The sequence below is a fragment of the Anabrus simplex genome, chromosome 4 (assembly GCF_040414725.1).
Source record: "Anabrus simplex isolate iqAnaSimp1 chromosome 4, ASM4041472v1, whole genome shotgun sequence".
Taxonomy (NCBI): domain Eukaryota; kingdom Metazoa; phylum Arthropoda; class Insecta; order Orthoptera; family Tettigoniidae; genus Anabrus; species Anabrus simplex.
In genome coordinates this window covers 434,869,788-434,889,439 of record NC_090268.1, presented here as the reverse complement: position 1 = coordinate 434,889,439, position 19,652 = coordinate 434,869,788, and the positions used below count along the sequence as shown (strand labels likewise).

Genomic DNA, 19,652 nt, shown 5'->3' with positions numbered 1-19,652 from the left:
TTTTGTGAATGCTAACGAAAATGAGGATGATGAAGAACGAGGCATTGCAGAACAAAAGGAGAAAACAATGACACACAACGAAGGATTAAGTGCATTGGAAATGGCATTAACCTACGGTGAGCAACAGCCAGAAACAAGCGTAACAGAGGTATTAACTTTTCGTCGATGGCGGGATCTTGCAGCAAGAAAACTTGAATCAGCAGGCAAGCAGACATTGTTGACAAGTTTCTTTTTGTAAGACATTTGGATTGTTTTTATTCAATACTGCATGTACTGTACAATTGAACTGATAATTCAATAAATAGAGTACCGTAAAATATGCCATTGTTTTAGTAATACAGTATGTTTGTTTTAGTTAACCCTTTCAGCCCTAATGTTGCTTCAGAGCAACATGATATTCCAACATTTTTTTAGTACGAGAAAACAAAATTATTCCCTTCAACTCTGATGTTGCTTTGAACCCACGTCTTAGTAGTTCCTGAATCACCCACTAGTTGCCTTATGTCTGCTATTCTATGATTGTATGTGTACTCTTTGGATTCAGCTGCTTCACAGAATGGCGGGAACCAGCACTGAATGTTTTTCATCTTGTGTTAATGTGTGTTTAGTTTGAGTTTTGAAACTGCTTTCTACTATAATTATTACAGGACATATTCCAGAATTCATATTCTACCATTAGATTCAGTGAAGAAATCAACAGTGCGTGTGTGCATTGGTTAAAAAATCGTGTTGCTCCTAAGCTACACTGGGGCTGAGTGGTTGTGCTACCTCTAACCTAAAAGTAATCTTCAAAGTTTCAGTGTTCAAATAAAACTCTGTAGATAATGAACTCAATACTTAGGACTGAAAGAGATATAGAGGACCTTCTTGACAAAGTATTGGATGGTAATATTTCTGACCTAGAAGATGATAACTTTTCAGATATAGAAGATGAAACATCTTTATTTACTAGTGGAAGGTATCTGGATATTGAACCTGAAAACGTGGTAAGCTTCTCAAGGCAATATTTGTCCATGAAATAAGTATAACCTATTATTCAAATGTATATTATAGACTTGGTATTTTTGTATATAGTCTTTTAACTTAAAAAGTAATTAAATTTATTTTTGCCATAGGAACCTCAAGCAGCTGTAACAGAGCAACAACCGGTTACGGAAAATATTCCTGATAGCAGCCAGTCTACCAGGATCACCTCACATCAGCGGAGATCTGAATATAAGTTCAGAAAAGTGGAATTTGTCTCGCCACATGCTATGTGCAAGTCATCTGTTCCCCCACTACCACAGGATGAAAAAACACCCTTGCAATATTTTAAAATGTTCCTCAGCAGTGATGCATTTGGAATGATGAGTTCTCAGTCTAACCTTTATGCACATCACAAAGATGGGACCATTCTGAACACCACCAATAAAGAAATGGAGCAGTTCATTGGGATTTTGATAATGATGGGAATCGTGAAAATGCCTTCCTCAAACTTGTATTGGTCATCTGACTAGGTTTTCTCCCGTGGCAGATATTATGAGTCGCAGTAGGTTTGAACAGCTACGTAAATATTTTCATTTAGTGAACAATGATGAACAGAAAGCCACAACTGATCTTCAGCATGACAAGCTCAATCAATCAATACTGATCTGCATTTAGGGCAGTCGCCCAGGTGGCAGATTCCCTATCTGTTGCTTTCCTAGCCTTTTCCGAAATGATTTCAAAGAAATTGGAAATTTATTGAACATCTCCCTTGGTAAGTTATTCCAATCCCTAACTCCCCTTCCTATAAATGAATATTTGCCCCAGTTTGTCCTCTTGAATTCCAACTTTATCTTCATATTGTGATCTTTCCTACTTTCATAAACGCCATTCAAACTTATTCATCTACTAATGTCATTCCACGCCATCTCTCCGCTGACAGCTCGGAACATACCACTTAAACTGTATATAGGATAATATCTTTTGTTTATTTCCACCTACTCAATACATTACAAGAAGTTGGCATTTACTTTAAAACATTATTCAGATGAGACATGTTTCGCCTCTCACTGTGAGGCATCTTCAGTCATTATCAAAAACCTTATTATTTTACCAGGCATTTGGTTAAAGATATTCAAAAATGTGTTTGATGATTATAAGAGAGGTAAGATTTACGTTAGTTATAAACATGTTCATGAAGTAACTAAAAATCTAATATATTGATAAAAACATATGTAGTTCTTTGTTGAATAGGACTTGTTTGATTGTACTATAGTAAAAGAAGGTGGCTTGAAGCCGTAGTCATTAAAAGATGTCTGATACATAGTGGAAAGCATAAAATATCAGTTCTATGAGAATATACATTACATTCAAATGTTACTAAAAACCAGTGGATTCAAAGGTAGTACATATAAAATGTTCAATGAAATAACTATAGATCTAATAAAATGATAAACACATATGTAGTTCTTTGTTAATTAGGACGTCGTAAGATTGTACGGCTTAAAGCCGTAGTCATTAATAGATGTCTAATACATAGTGGACGATAGATGGACTAGAGAGTGCAACACACAGCGCCACGTGATAACACGACTCTCCATACATGGGTTTCACCACAAGGTATGCGTAAACCGGAAGTTCCATGAACCAGACGAAGATTGTAAGTGCATTTTGTGTGGACAGAAGTGTAGTAGATATCACATCATAACATGCACGAAAAGAACCAGGACAATTACAGACTATAGCAAAGACTAAAATGTGAAATTTATTTAATGCTCAAACTTGAGTGTACATTTCTCTATTAAATACATAGTGGAAGGCATATGAAATCAGTTCAATGAGAATATATAATACAAACAATTGATACATAAAAACTGGTAGATTCATAAGAGGTACATTTAAAAATGAAGGCGTCATGTGACTATAAAAGACAGTTGATGGCTTAAAGCCGTAGTCAAAGTTTGAAATGTAGGTCAAATAACTGCTAAATATATGGTAAAAAGATATAAGTCAAAATATACAGCTTAGTATGAAAAATATGAAGGAAAAACATTCCAATTGCTTGACAAAAGTTACTTGACGTTGGCATGCGTTTGTCCGTGATATTTATTGGTCAACATTTCGTAGGTTATTTTAGATTTATTCGGCAAGATTGCGTTGACAAGAAGTTCACCAGATGTTTATAGTTGGCCTAATTTGTAAAAAGAAAGTTCCAGAGATGATGATGGGTGGAAATTCTCAACGTTGGTATGGTTTTCTGACGTGAAGGTTGATAATGACTGAAGATGCCTCACAGTGAGAGGCGAAACATGTCTCATCTGAATAATGTTTTAAAGTAAATGCCAACTTCTTGTAATGTATTGAATAGGTGGAAATAAACAAAAGATATTATCCTATATACAGTTTATGAAACTTTCAATACGGACGAAAAATGATTTTCATCACTTGTAACATACCACTTAGTCGAGCAGCTTTTCTTCTTTCTCTCAATTCTTCCCAACCCAAACATTGCAACATTTTTTTAACGCTACTCTTTTGTCGGAAATCACCCAGAACAAATCGAGCTGCTTTTCTTTGGATTTTTTCCAGTTCTTGAATCAGGTAATCCTGGTGAGGGTCCCATACACTGGAACCATACTCTAGTTGGGGTCTTACCGGAGACTTATATGCCCTCTCCTTTACATCCTTACTACAACCCCTAAACACCCTCATAACCATGTGCAGAGATCGGTACCCTTTATTTACAATCCCATTTATGTGATTACCCCAATGAAGATCTTTCCTTATATTAACACCTAGATACTTACAATGATCCCCAAAAGGAACTTTCACCCCATCAACGCAGTAATTAAAACTGAGAGGACTTTTCCTATTTGTGAAACTCACAACCTGACTTTTAACCCCGTTTATCAACATACCATTGCCTGCTGTCCATCTCACAACATTTTCGAGGTCACGTTGCAGTTGCTCACAATCTTGTAATTTATTTATCACTCTATAGAGAATAACATCATCCACAAAAAACCTTACCTCCGATTCCACTCCTTTACTCATATCATTTATATATATAAGAAAACATAAAGGTCCGATAACACTGCCCTGAGGAACTCCCCGCTCAACTATTACAGGGTCAGACAAAACTTCACCTACTCTAACTCTCTGAGATCTATTTTCTAGAAATATAGCAACCCATTCAGTCACTCTTTTGTCTAGTCCAATTGCACTCATTTTTGCCAGTAGTCTCCCATGATCCACCCTATCAAATGCTTTAGACAGGTCAATCGCGATACAGTCCATTTGACCTCCAGAATCCAAGATATCTGCTATATCTTGGTGGAATCCTATAAGTTGAGCTTCAGTGGAATAATCTTTCCTAAAACCGAAATGCCTTCTATCGAACCAGTTATTAATTTCACAAACATGTCTAATATAATCAGAAAGAATGCCTTCCCAAAGCTTACATACAATGCATGTCAAACTTACTGGCCTGTAATTTTCAGCTTTATGTCTATCACCATTTCCTTTATACACAGGGGCTACTATAGCAACTCTCCATTCATCTGGTATAGCTCCTCCGACCAAACAATAATCAAATAAGTACTTCAGATATGGTACTATATCCCAACCCATTGTCTTTAGTATATCCCCAGAAATCTGATCAATTCCAGCTGCTTTTCTAGTTTTCAACTTTTGTATCTTATTGTAAAGGTCATTGTTATCATATGTAAATTTTATTACTTCTTTGGCCTTAGTCTCCTCCTCTATGTCGATATTATCCTTGAAACCAACAATCTTTACATACTGCTGACTGAATACTTCTGCTTTTTGAAGATCTTCACATACACACTCCCCTTGTTCATTAATTTTTCCTGGAATGTCCTTCTTGGAACTTGTTTCTGCCTTAAAATACCTATACATACCCTTCCATTTTTCACTAAAATTTGTATGACTGCCAATTATGCTTGCCATCATGTTATCCTTAGCTGCCTTCTTTTTTTTCAAGGTGAGGCCATTACTTAATATTTTGCAGTCTAATATGAGGAAACTTCCTCCAGAAGAAAGAAACTCCATAGATGAACAAATAATGCCATTCAAAGGGAGGAGCTCATTGAAGCAATACGTAAGAAATAAACCACATAAGTGGGGCTACAAATGTTTCATGCGAGCAGGTGAATTTGGGTTAATGTATGATTTTGAAATATATACTGGAAAAAGGTACGTGTGAGGATGTAGGGTTGGGTTTTTCGAGAGATATTGTCATGGCCCTCACTAAGGATCTTCCTGAAGGCCAGAACTTCAAAGTGTACATAGACAACTGGTTTTCCTCTCTTCAGCTTGCAGCTGCATTGAAGGAGAGAGGAATATTCTGTGTGGGTACTATTCGCAATGATCGAATGGGAAAATGTCCACTGGTATCAGAGGGTGATCTGAAAAGGAAAGGAAAGGGCAGTTTTGACTTCAAAGTTGAAACTCAACACAATGTTGCACTTGTGTGATGGTATGATCAGAAAGCAATAAACTTAATATCTACCTATGCAGCCATTGAGCCACAGGATACATGCAAACGTTGGAGCCAATCAGAGAAGAAACGGTTTAATGTTGATTGCCCATATATTGTGAAAGAGTACAATCAATTTATGGATGGTGTTGACTTGGCAGATATGCTGCTTGAATTGTACAGAATTGATATCCGTTCTCTGAAATGGTACATGAGAATTGTGTTCTGGTGCATTGGAGTTGCCATAGTCAATGCTTGGCTTCTATACCGAAGACACCAGAAGCAACAAAATAAGAAGTGTGAATATTCACTAATGAAGTTCCAAGCTCATATAGCATCAGCTTTGACTAGGGCAGGGAAAACACAATGTAGGAAACAAGGTCGCCCAAGTGAGTCACCTAAGGAAATTAAAAAGAAGAGACATTTTGCCCCAAGACCTGTTGCAGATGTACGATATGATCAATGTGGGCACTGGCCACAATATGAGGAAAAGAAAGGTCGCTGCAAATTTTGCCCTTCTGGATTCACTCAGTTTCTGTGTACTAAATGTAAAGTGCACTTGTGTTTGACATCTGCACACAATTGCTTCTACAACTTCCACAATAAGTAATGACATCCATGAAGGAATCTGCGGTTCAAGTATTTGTGACTGTTTCACTACCTTCGAGAGTTACAATTTGCCATATGAGACTGTTTTCATCTTCCCTCTATCAAGAACTCTTTCTACTAGTATAAATACTATTTCAAGTGTTGTTCTGTTTTGTCATATGACCAATTGTGCACCATCATTTCATCATCATTTGCACATTTTTCTTGTAAAACTGTAATGTAACAACAGTGAGTCACTACTTCTCAGCCACCCTGTATATAACATCATTCACAGTTTTAAGTGTTAATAATATGTTTGTTAAAATATACAAGCTGAAATAATAGAAATACATAAAGGTTACACATTGTAACAAACCCAGTCTGTTGAATTTTTATGTATAAAATATTGCCTCTTAAAGCAACATGTTCTATTTTCTTGACCAATTTGAAAAAAAAAAATTTCACACATTTACATGTTCACAGCACAATATTGAAACTGAATAACTGTTAAAATATTTATTTATTTTTTTTGTTCAAAAGTATAATTCGGGGCTCAAAGGGTTAATTTTCAGTTATTCTGTATTATCCAAAATTTTTGGTGATGCCACGTTCTCCAGGTCCCGTTTAGGTCGGATAATAGAGACTCTAATGTACCTTTAAAAACTCCCTGATGCCTCACCTAGCAACCATATAGTACTGCCTAATATTCCTATTTTACAACCTTCCGTTCTATCACAAAATAACATACACAGTTCCTTAAAAAAAATTCTAATCCATTATGGTGTAAGTACGCATTAATATAAGCAATATATATATGTAGCAAGTAACTAAGCCACTAGCAATAAAAGAATTTTACCAGTACCGATTGTACAGTCGCTCAAAAGAAGAATGTGGGCATGGTATTGTATGTTCCCTGGCATTTAATATTTTTATCAGACTTACTTTAAATTATTATCAAAATAATGTTACGTGCCAGCCCCATGGTAGCCCCTTTCGGTACTTCCAGGGAGGGGCTGGTGACTCACACGACCAGGGATCTCCCAGCCGGCTTGTGGGATGGGACTGGTCTTTCCACGTATTGTTCTTCGCGGCTGGCTTACCTGCAAGTGTCTTGGAGATTCAACGGGAATGTTCTGCCTCTGGTGACATTGCAAAATTTCTGGCTCGAATCACACGACCTATAAAAAGGGAGGCTAGCTATAGTCAGACAGTCAGTAAGTGTTGGACTCGGAGTGACAGTTGGACTCTGAGGTGGAGTCGGTACGAGACTCGGTGTGGTGGAGTTCGGTGGCTGGGCTGAGGGCGAGAGAGGTGTTGGCTATCACTAGTGTCTCACCGAGGTCTGAACGAGCGAGCTGTTGTTGTGATATCGGAAAGACCAGTGAGTGCGTGAAATGAAGACGACAGAACGGAAGACTGTACTGTGTGTTTGTGCATTTCTGTGGACTAAGGCAGAGCGGGGGAAGCCACTATTGCAAATGTGAAGGTAAATGGACCTGTGTTAATGTTCGCCGTTGTGAGAATCGTACTACGGATTGAATGCTGTTCAGTTGTTAACTGCATGTGACTGTGTGAATTATTGCACAGCTGCTGTAGGAGGTGACTGGACTTGGGAAAAGTGAAAGTAAGGATTAGCGTCCCAGGTAAAAGAACGTGCTGGACCCCTGCTGCACCATAAGATAGAGGGACTTGTGAACAGACTTGTAATTAGTAAGTGTGGCCATTCATAACTGGTTAGGATTGTGTGTGTTTAAATATGTGCGTGTACATTTACTAGGTCATCCTGAAGTAAATTAAATGAAATAGATGGAATTTTATTCTTAACAATATACTGTAATTAACTTCATATGTACATCTGCCTCCCCTGTGACCTTGTCGTGGTGGAGAGACTTACGTGTACCAATGAAGCAGATAGCCAAGCCAGAGGTGCAACCATATCGGATGGGTATCTGTCGAGAGACCAGACTAAATCGTTCATCGAAAGGGGGGTAACAGCCTTTCGGAAATTGCAAGGGCGGAAGTTTAGATTAATGACTGATATGGCCTTGTAATTATACTTAACATGGCTTAGCTGTGTTGATACTGCTACATGGCTGAAAGCAACACGAAACTACAGCTGTAACTAACTCCCGAGAACATGCAGCTCTCTCTGCATGAATGATATACCGGTGATGGCTTCCTGCAGGGTAAAATATTCTGGAGGTAAAATAGTCCCCCATTCGGATCTCCAGGTGGAGACTACATGATGATAATAATAATAATGTTATTTGCTTTACGTCCCACTAACTATCTTTTTAAGGTCTTCGGAGACGCCGAGGTGCCGGAATTTAGTCCCGCAGGAGTTCTTTTACGTGCCAGTAAATCTACTGACACGGGGCTGTCGTATTTGAGCACCTTCAAATACCATCAGACTGAGTCAGGATCGAACCTGCCAAGTTGGGGTTAGAAGACCAGCGCCTTAACCGTTTGAGCCACTCAGCCTGGCAAAGAGACTACATGAAAGGGGACAATCATCAGGAAGATGGATACTGACATCCTGCAAGTCGGAATGGTAGAATGTTAGAAGTTTGAATCGTTGTGGTAGGTTAAGAACGTCAAAAAGAAGATGGATAGACTAAAGTTAGATGTAGATGGATTAAGTGAAGTACGCTGGCAGGAAGAGTAGGATTTTTGGTCAGGTGACTATAGAATTATCAGCTCAAAATCAAACAGGAGAAGTGCAGGTGTTGGTTTAATAATGATTAAGAAAATAGGGCAGCGGGTAAGCTAGACAAAAGTTAGATGTAGATGGATTAAGTGAAGTACGCTGGCAGGAAGAGTAGGATTTTTGGTCAGGTGACTATAGAATTATCAGCTCAAAATCAAACAGGGGAAGTGCAGGTGTTGGTTTAATAATGATTAAGAAAATAGGGCAGCGGGTAAGCTACTACGACCGGCACAGTGAATGGATTATTGTTGTAAAGATAGATACAAAGCCAATGCCCACCACAATAGTGCACGCCTATATGCCTATTAGTTCATCGGATGATGAAGAAATCGAAAAAAATATATATATATATATCTATATATATAAAGTAAGAGTTTTGTCTGTACATTGCTCAGAGTTAGAAAAAAATTGTATTTCTGCATCGGTCATGTCCACAGTAACAAGGAAATGCATTTTTTTCTTTTCCGTAATTTCTGTCTGTCTGTCTGTCTGTATGTATGTACACGCATCACGAGAAATCGGCTGAAGAGAATTTCATGAAAATCGGTATGTAAAGTCGGGGAATTAGTCGCTACAATCTAGGCCATAAATAATTTTATTCGCGCTTAGTGAAATGGTAGTTTAGGGGAAGGCCTAAAATGTAATCTTCAAATATTTATGTTATTAGTGGTCGTATCTTAATTAAAATCAGTAGGCAAAGTCTGGGAACAAGTCTCTATAATCTAGGCTGTAAATAATTGTATTGACGCTGAGAAAAATGGTAGTTTAGGGGAAGGCCTAAAATTTTAGTCTCAAATATTTGTTATTAGCGGTCCGATCTTAATGAAAATCGGTATACAAAGTCGGGGAATAGCTCGCTATAACCTAGCCCATAAATAATTTTAATCATGCTGATTGAAATGGTAGTTTAGGGGAAAGCCTACAATTTTATTCTCAAATATTTGTTACTAATGGTCGTATCGATAAATACGACATAACTGAAGTTATATAGAATTACATTTTCGATCATTTATCTCTTATACATTGTTACTGTACCGGCTATGATCACAGAGTTATTCATGAATTTAGACTTTTGTTACTAAGTCCATATCAGCGCCGAGTCGCGAGAAAATAGGTAAACCGAACTTAATAAAAATCGGTATGTAAAGTTGGAGAATGAGGAACTACAGTCCACGCTAAAAAATAATTTTATAAAACGCCCTAATATCGCAGACTCGATAGAAAGCTAAATGTGAAGGGCTACAATAAAGAAAGCTCATAAAATTGATCAACAATAACATTTCATCGACCATTGTTTGTTGTGATGTGCTTTGTGTCTTCTGTTGACACTTATCTCCAATAGATAGGATTACTGCTGCGTATCGAGTTTTTTAAAATTTGCTTTACGTCGCACCGAAACAGATTGGTCTTATGGCGACGATAGGATAGGAAAGGGCTAGGACTGTGAAGGAAGCGACCTTGGCCTTAATTAAGGATCAGCTCCAACATTTTTCTGGTGTGAAAATGGGAAGCCACGGAATACAATCTTCAGGGCTTCCCAAAGTGGGGTTCGAATCCACTATTTTCCGGATGCAAGCTCACAGCTGTGCGCCCCTAACCACACGGCCAAATCGCCCGGTCGTACTGAGTGTAACAGCCTACTTGAATATTTGCGGGAAGTAGCTGGGGATAACTTTCTTCTTTAGGATGCCATTCCTCTGGTTCATATTTATTTATTATTAAATAAATCTCTGGTTCATAAATTTTCTGTTACTACTGGTACGTAACACATTGGTTCATCATAGTATTCCAGCTATTCAATCCCTAATCTGAGGCTTGATTGGAATGATCAGTGTGCATATTTCACGGAATAATGGCAGAGGAGTATTCACTGCTGTCTGCGGCCTGGTCATTCCAGCTGTGGAACTTTGGACTGTTAGATCGGCACCGTAGTACTGTTCGTTAAAATTGAGAAAATGTTCAGTTGTTTATGTGATCGAGTATTCTATATGATAACATTGCATTTAGTCGCTACATTCCTACTGGCATTTTTTTAATGACGTATGTTGCCTGGCCGAGGCCGTAAAGGCATACTCGGTTCACCCAGAAGGACGTGGTTTCGAATCCCCGTCAGGAAGTCGTAAAATTTAAGAAACTATGTTTCCACTTCCGAAGGTGCATATGGTCCTGAAGTTCACTAGCCTACATCATAAATGAGTACCAGGTTAATTTCTGGGAAGTGGGGGCAAAGAAGGCCGGGCGTAGAGCTAACCACTCTACCCCACCAAGTGCCGAGGTTACGGATAGTGGAAGCCTTTACCTTCCACCCCTCCAAGGGCCTTCATTGCCTGTACGGAGATGACTCTCTCTCTCTGATGTTGACTTCAGTTAGGAAAACCACAAAGTCAGTCCTTCTGAGAATCCCGTAGCGAAGCATGGGTAAATCAGCTAGTATATATATATATGAAGAGACAGAAGATTTAATACAATATGTAAAAGGTGACGAGAATCTATTTATGATAGGAGACTGGAATGCAGTGGTAGGCCAAGGAAGAGAAAGGTAACACAGTAGGAGAATTTGGATTGGGACAAAGGAATGAAAGAGGAAAGCTGGTTGAATTCTTCACCGATCATAATTTAGTCCTTACGAATACTTGGTTCAAACACCAAAAATGATGGCTGTATACGTGGACAAGATCTGGAGACACTGGAAGATATCAATAGACTTCATTATGATTAGGCAAAGATTTAGAAACCAGCTGTTGGATTGCTAAACTTTCCCAGGAGCAGATGTGGACTATGATCACAACTTGTTGGTCATGAAATGCCATCTAAAGTTGAAAAAATTGAAGAAAGGAATGCAAGGAGATGGGATCTAGACAAGTTGAGGGATTGTTTCAAGGAACATGTTGCACAAGGACTAAATGAAAAGGCTGAAGGAAACACAAGAGGAAGAATGGACAGCCAGGAAGAATCTCTAGGGCTGCTGAAGAATTGTTAGGAAGAAAGGAAAGATCAACTAAGAATCAATGGATAACTCAGGAGATATTAGACCTGACTGATGAACGATGAAAGAACAAGAAAGCTAAAAATGAAGAGGGCAGAAAAGAATATGGACGATTAAAGAATGAAGTGGATAGAAAGTGTGGGACAGCTAAGGAAGAATGGCTGAAGGAGAAGTGCAAGGATGTTAAAGGTTGTATGGTCCTAGGAAAGGTATATGCTGCATGCATAAAAATCAAGGAAACCTTTGGAGAAAGGAAAACTAGGTGTATGAATAGTAAGAGCTCAGAGTGGTGGTGGTGATTATTGTTTTAAGAGGAAGTACAACTAGGCAACCATCCTCTATGTAACACTAATCAGAGAGGAAAAATGGAAGGGGTCTGACACTTCGAAAAATGAAGGTATCGGCCAAAGGCAGACAAGGGCCGCGAAGGGCATGAAAATGAAAGACTCCCTAGTCCTCGCAAACCTAATAGCGTCGGGGTCGGAAAAGAACAAGAGTTGACCAAGAGAGGTCGGATAGGATAGATGAAAGTGAGGAGGCAGGCACAAGTAAGTGGAAGCAATGCCGGGACTCAGCTGAGGGCCCCGTGGTCGCCAACCCACGCTCTAAAGATCCGATTCCCTGGGGCCCCTTTTAGTCGCCTCTTATGACAGGCACGGGATACCATGGGTGTTATTCTACCGCCCCCACCCACAGGAGGTAAAGAGCTCAGATGGAAGACCACTTCCAGCGAAAGAAAACAAGGTAGAAAGATGGCAGGAACATATCCAATAGCTGTATCAAGGTAAAGACGTAGATGATATGGTTCTGGAACAAGAAGAAGCTGTTGATGCTGATGAAATGGGAGACCCAATTTTGAAGTTGGAATTTGGCAGAGCTTTGAGAGACCTAAATAGGAACAAGGCACCCGGAATGGATGACATTCCCTCCGAATTACTGACTGCCTTAGGAGAAACCAGCATGGCAAAGTTATTTTATTTAGTGCATAAGATGTTTGAGACAGGAAAAGTGCCATCCGATTTTTTGACAGAATGTTATCATAGGATATAAACTTCATGGTTTTGATCCGTATTGAATTGTGATCACAATAATAATTAATTAATGTTGTATGGTCCACCTTTTTCATTACTATATTATGCAATATTATTGAATTACATTACTAAACTAGGGACTGGTTTCGGCCTTGGCTGGCCATCTTCAGCCTTAATGTAATACATCTAATAACTGAACAAATGTAAAAACACACAATTAACATTTACGCACATTAACATTTGAATCTCACAACCGTTAGTATGACGCACACAATAATACATCACGCACCACATCCCGCAACGAGAGATAAGTCTCATATAACCTATGCTATTTGACTAACACGCTCTCTCTTTCTCCCCCACCCCCCCTTCTATTCATTAATTTTATCTATCATTTATTCAGGTTAACTTCATGGACCCCGCAATGAATTGCAAATTTATACCAGCCACAAATTAAGAATGTGTCAGTTTTAACCATATCTTCATGTGCTGCCCTAACAATGTCCAACAACATTTCAGCATGATTTTAAAAAGCACTACGGGAACATTTCATTTTATTTCAATGTGGAAACACCATCTAGCAGTTCTGCTTCGGTTGGTGGTTATTTACAGTGGCGTCCAGTGGCTTGCATACTGCTAACACCACTCAAGTAGATTTGGTGATTGATGATCTGACTACAGAATCAACATTTACCAGTTCCTGTTTTGCAATTGAAATTGTAATGATAGCAGTGATGGAACTAACAATTCTATGAATATCAATACAAGAAACAGTCTGGATGAGGAGCATACTCCAGATGCTAAGAATTTAGAGCCTAATTTATTTTTCAGATTTTACACTTAGTTCATCCCTAATTTTTTTTTTTTTTTTTTTTGTTAGTTGCTTTACGTCGCACCGACACAGATAGGTCTTATGGCGACGGTGGGACAGGGAAGGGCTGGGAGTGGGAAGGAAGCGGCCGTGGCCTTAATTAAGGTACAGCCCCAGCATTTGCCTGGTGTGAAAATGGGAAACCACGGAAAACCATCTTCAGGGCTGCCGACAGTGGGGTTCGAACCTACTATCTCCCGAATACTGGATACTGGCATCCCTAATTTTAACGTTAATTGTGTGTTTGTATGTTAGTTTTCACTAGAAGCCACTGTAAATAACCACCAGCTGATGCAGAACTAATAGATGGTGTTTCCACATTGAAATAAAATGAAATGTTCCCGTAGTGCTTTTTAAAATCATGCTGAAATGTTGTTGGACATTGTTTGGGCAGCACATGAAGATATGGTTAAAACTGACACATTCTTAATTTGTGGCTGGTATAAATTTGCAATTCATTGCAGGGTCCATGAAGTTAACCTGAATAAATTATAGGTAAAATTAATGAATAGAAGAGGGGAGAGAGAGAGAGCGTGTTAGTCAAATAGCATAGATTATATGATACTTATCTCTCGTTGCAGGATGTGGTGTGTGGTGTATTGTGTGCCTCATATTAACGGTTGTGAGATTCAAATGTTAATGTGTGTAAATGTCAACTGTGTGTTTTTACATTTGTTTAGTTATTAAATGTATTACATTAAGAATGAGGATGGCCAACCAAGGCCGGAACTAGTCCCCAGTTTAGTAATGTAATTCAATAATATTGCATAATGTAGTATTGAAAAAGGTGGACCACATGACAATAATTTAATAATTATTACTGAGAATGTTGTTATACCTATTCCCAAGAAAGCTGGTGCTGACAAGTTTGAAAACTGCTGCATAATTAGTTTAATATCTTATGCCTGCAAAATTTTAACACGTATTATTTACAGGAGACAGGAAAGACAAGTTGAAACTGAGTTGAGAAGATCAATTTGGCTTCAGAATAAATTAAGGAACACGTGAAGCAATCCTGACTTTACCTCTAATCTTAGAGGATCGAATTAAGGACAAGCCCACATACATGATGTTCGTAGATCTAGAAAAAGCATTTGATAATGCTGATTGGACCAAGTGATCTGAAATTCTGAAGGTGATCGGGATCAGATACCGAGAAAAATGAATTATCTACAATCTGTATAAAAATCAGTCTACAGAGATAAGAAATCAAGCAGCTTTGAAAAAGAAGCAGCAGTTCAAAAATGAGTGAGGCAAGGTTGCAGTTTGTCCCCCCCCTACTTTTCAATGGTTACTATATAGAACAGGCAGTAAAGGAAATTGAAGAGGAATTTGGGAAGGGAATCACAATCCAAGAAGAGAAGTCTTAAAGGAAGTAGATGAATAGTGTTACTTGGATAGTAATTATAACTAACAATGGTGGAAGGACATAAAATGCAGACTAGCACAAGGAAAGAAGGCTTTCATCTGATGCATGGCATTGTATGGAAGTGAAACATGGACAATAACTAGCTCAGAAAGAAAGGAAAGAAAAGCTTTTGAAATGTGGTGTTACAGAAGAATGCTGAAGGTGAGATGAATAGATCGAATTGCAAATGAAGAGATAATGAATCAAATTTGTGATCGATCAATTTGGCTAAATTTGACCAGAAGAAGAGATAGAACGATAGGACACAACTTAAAACATCCAGGACTTGTGCAGTTGGTTTTTGAGGGAAGTGTAGGCAATAAGAACAGTAAGGGTAAACCAAGGTATGAATATGACAAGCAGATTGGAGCAGATGTAGAATGCAGCAGTTACGTAGATAGAAATGAAAAGGTTAGCACGGGATAGGGTGGCATGGAAGGCTGCATCAAACCAGTCTATGGACTGATGATTCAAACAATAACATGTAAATCTCCAGCACAGCGAGGTACCACTTACCAGGTACAGAGTGTAAATGCAAATTATGTGGATATTGATATAACAAGTACATAATGTGGTGTAGGAGAGACAGAACTATGTAAAATATCCATTACATGCGTGCCTTTCTATTTCAATGGAACAAAGAGCTTCGAACCTGACTCTGAAACGGAGAATATTTGTAATTCTGTGTGATTGCATGCTATATAAATTATATTTTATATGGCCATTGTTTTGTTGAACCAATTTTGGAAGAAGAGCAGTATGGTTTCAGACCAGGAAGGTCAACTACAGACCTGATATTTGCAATTAAGATGCTAATGGAAAAATACAGGGAGAAACACAAGCCTTTATTTCTAATATTTTTGGACAATGAGAAAGCATACGATAGTGTACCAAGGGAAAGAATTTGGCAATGCATGAAAGAACTTCAAGTGTGAGACAGCCTCATAGACAAAGTGAAAATGTTGTATAGCGGGAACAGAAGCTGTATTCAAGTAGGATGTGGTTTGTCGGACTGGTATGAAACAAAGAGAGGAGTGCAGCAGGGCAGCTCATTGTCACCACTTCTATTTATTATTGTAATGGATGTAGTAATGAAATCTATTACAAGGAAATAACATGGAGATATCAAAGCCTTCACATTTGCAGATGATGTTGCGATCTGGAGTGACTCAGAAGAGGAATTGGAAGAGAGAATACAAAGCTGGAATGAGGAGTTTAAGAAATATGGTTTAAACATCAGCAAGACCAAGACAGTGGTGATGAAAGTATATGGGGAAAGAGCAGAACCAATAGTCATGTTAAATGAAGCTCAACTGGACAGCGTTCCAGTTTTCAAATACTTGGGTAGCGTTATATCAAATGACAACCTAGCAAAACATGAGGTGAACAATCGAATCAATAAGGCAACACAATTTTACCACCAGGTAAGACACCTGCTGTGGAATGAGCAAATACCCATGAAAACAAAAATGACATTGTACAAGTCCTATTATACACCAATTCTTACATACAGTCTCGAAACCACAACACTGACCAACAGAGATAATTCCAAACTTCAGGCAGCTGAAATGAAATTCCTACGCACTATGATCCAGAAAACCAGGAAAGACAAGATTAGGAATGAGAAAATTAGAGAAGAAGTAGGAATAGATGATTCTCTCCTCAATAAGATTCAGATATCAAGACTGAAGTGGTTTGGTCACATGAAGAGGATGCCAGTAAACAGAACTGCAAGGAAGGAATTTGATAGAAAGGTAGAAGGAAGACGACCCGTGGGAAGGCCACGAAGGAAATGGATAGATTTAGTTAAGAGCGATGTACTGCTAAGAGGTCATGATTGGGACAAGTTGGTGGAGGAAAAATGGTACAAGGACAGGATGAGATGGAGGAGGCTCATATACCACACCCGGGAAACTGGAGATGGTTTAGGATGATGATGATGATGGCCATTGTTTGTTTGTTTGTTTGTTTGTTTGTCCAACCCTTGTCCCGTTTCCTTAGGGGGTCAGGTATGAGGTGAGGTGAATCTGTCTTGGCGGGTTGCAATAAATACTTCATTCATAAGTAAATATAAGCCTTGTGGAAACCCACAACAAACATTCTATCTAGGCCTATACATTCAATTGTTTCAGAGACCTGCAACGGATTTATACAACAACATGCATCCATCGTTTTTCTGAGTGACTCTACAAAGAATTATGAAACATTAAATCACTCTCTACATCATGGTTTGGAAGTATGGATCAAATAAAAAATGTAAATATGGATGAAGCAAAATCACTTGGCAGTAAAGCTGGTGGTTGTTATTGGGCAACCCTTCATGTTATATTCATAATCCGGTAAGTGAGCTTCAGGTTAATGTTCCTCTCCTTCATCATTAGTCTTAGCTCATCACACTGCTCTTGGCTCACTTTCCAAACTAATAAATTTTCTAAAGTGATTAGATTGGGACATTGTTCAAGGATCATATGAACAGATGACAAAGATAAGTTTAAACTAGCATTCACAATGTTTTGACGAGGTAATGCAATGAGCACTCTTTCTAAACTCTGCACACTAAAGCTCTGCCAGAGCTCTCTCAACCATAGGTCAGTAGTCAAAACATTCCTACCTATGAGCCTCAGCTCTCTCAGACAACTGTCCCTTAAGATATAACGAAAAACACTCACAGGTAAAACACATTCGTCATATTCAGTCTCTCCCACTCTAAAATATAGAGACTCTAGGTATATAAACTTACATTCTTCAGGTTGATCAAGTTCTAATTCACAGTCTAATATAAGACTGTTGCACCTAATCCAGAGCTGCTTTACATTAAAGCAATATTTGCCTACCAGCTTCAGAAAAGCAGTCTGAAATGGTCCACAAATAAGAGTTAATGATGTCAACTGATGACCACAACTTCTCAAATAAGCATATGTCCCATTGCTGGGTGAAAGTGGTCTGTAAACATTAAAAATCAGCTCCAATGACTTCAAGCATTTAAATACATCCAAATGAGGCACATCACTATCTAACACACGCATTTTTAAATTCTGTACAAAAGGACACAGAACTCCTACAGCATGAATTAACTTACAAACACCTTCATGTTTTTTGAAAGTACAACTCAAATTATTGACATGGGTAAGTTTGAACCCTTCTAATAATCTAGAATCATTTGTCTTAATATATCTATCGTGAAGAGAAAATAACACCCCACCTAATTTTTTGTATCCTACAATACGTAGATTAGGTAAATTTTCTAAAACATCAGAAATGCCAAACGGTGTTACAGAGCACTCATGAAGGAATAATACCTCTAAAGAAGGGCATCCAACTCTTTCCTGGCTTGGAATTAAATAATGAAGACCCACGTCAGTAACACGACTGTTGAAGGAAATATTGAGACATTTCAAATTTGGACAATTTTCACTCATCTGTTTTAAAATACTGTCAGAGCATATTGGTAAGGTAACATTTAAACCATGCGTTGTGAGAGATATTTCTACTATGTTGCTCAGAACAGGCAGTAATGACTTAAATGTAACTTCAAATTCATCAAAATCATTATCATCTACTTCATCCACATAAACAATGGTTCCAAGGTTCAGAGATTTTAGCCCTGGAATGATAACAACTTGGAGAAGATGAGATACTGTAGGCAACATTGACTTGTCGTACCCCTCTTGAAAATATATTCTATACTTCTTCACGTACAACTTGATTATTTCCAACACAATGCCATCTATAATACTAAACGGTAACTGTTCCTTCAGATATCTGTTCAGATTAGTCCCATGATCAGTACATCTTGGGATCCTAGGATTCATCCAGGACGTAACCAAGCATTCTACGAAAGAATCTGTACACATGCGAAAAAGTGTTTCTATTTTCTTATGAGGAGGCATTGCAAATGGTAATACTGAAAAGTCTTTTCATCACTCTCAGCACTTAATCTTGGATTTCGCGTACATACATTTCACAATTACGCATCATATAATCGTAAATACATATTTTCTTGTTCGAAACCTTTATAGATCACGTTAGTCTACGCAGTTTGTACTCTGTAGCACCAACTATCAATCGTTAACATCATTCAAGAAGCTATCAAACTTACTACAGAAACTGCACATAACCTCTCCGACCAACTTACAGTTCCAACGCTGTTTTCGATTGTCAGCAGTCAATAGGAAGGCCGCCAACTGAAATTGACCGAAATTTCTTTCGCTGATAGACAAGAAAATCCCTCTCAATCTATATATATAATAAGAGTTTTGTCTGTACATTGCTCAGAATTTGAAAATAATGGTATATCTGTATCGGTCATGTCCATAGTAACAAGAAAATGCACTTTTTACTTTTCCGTAATTTCTGTCTGTCTGTCTGTCTGTCTGTACACGCATCACGAGAAAACGGTTGAAGAGAATTTAATGAAAATCAATATGTGAAGTCGGGGGATGAGCCTCTACAATCTAGGCTGTAAATCATTTTACTCACGCTGAGTGAAATGGTAGTTTAGGGGAAGGCCTAAAATTTAATTCTCAACTATTTATGTTATTAGCGGTCTAATGAAAATCGGTATGTGAAGTCGGGGGATGAGTCGCTACAATCTAGGCTA

The 19,652-nt window shown here is 38.3% G+C and overlaps 1 protein-coding gene and 1 pseudogene across 1 annotated transcript; one reads left to right on the top strand and one right to left on the bottom strand.

Moving 5' to 3' along the window:
• Positions 1–824: 824 nt before the first annotated feature.
• Positions 825–6,071, top strand: LOC137500511 (piggyBac transposable element-derived protein 3-like; annotated as a pseudogene).
• An 11,175-nt stretch (positions 6,072–17,246) lies between these two features.
• On the bottom strand, positions 17,247–19,173 carry LOC136872812 (uncharacterized). The gene has a single exon (XM_067146650.2). It carries the CDS (start codon positions 18,940–18,942, stop codon positions 17,371–17,373), a length of 1,572 nt encoding a protein of 523 aa, XP_067002751.2. The 5' UTR covers positions 18,943–19,173; the 3' UTR covers positions 17,247–17,370.
• Between the last annotated feature and the right edge of the window lie 479 nt (positions 19,174–19,652).

Excerpts from the sequence above, each read along its gene's own strand:
- LOC136872812 (XM_067146650.2), bottom strand. The coding sequence starts at position 18,942 with ATGCCTCCTCATAAGAAAATAGAAACACTTTTTCGCATGTGTACAGAT.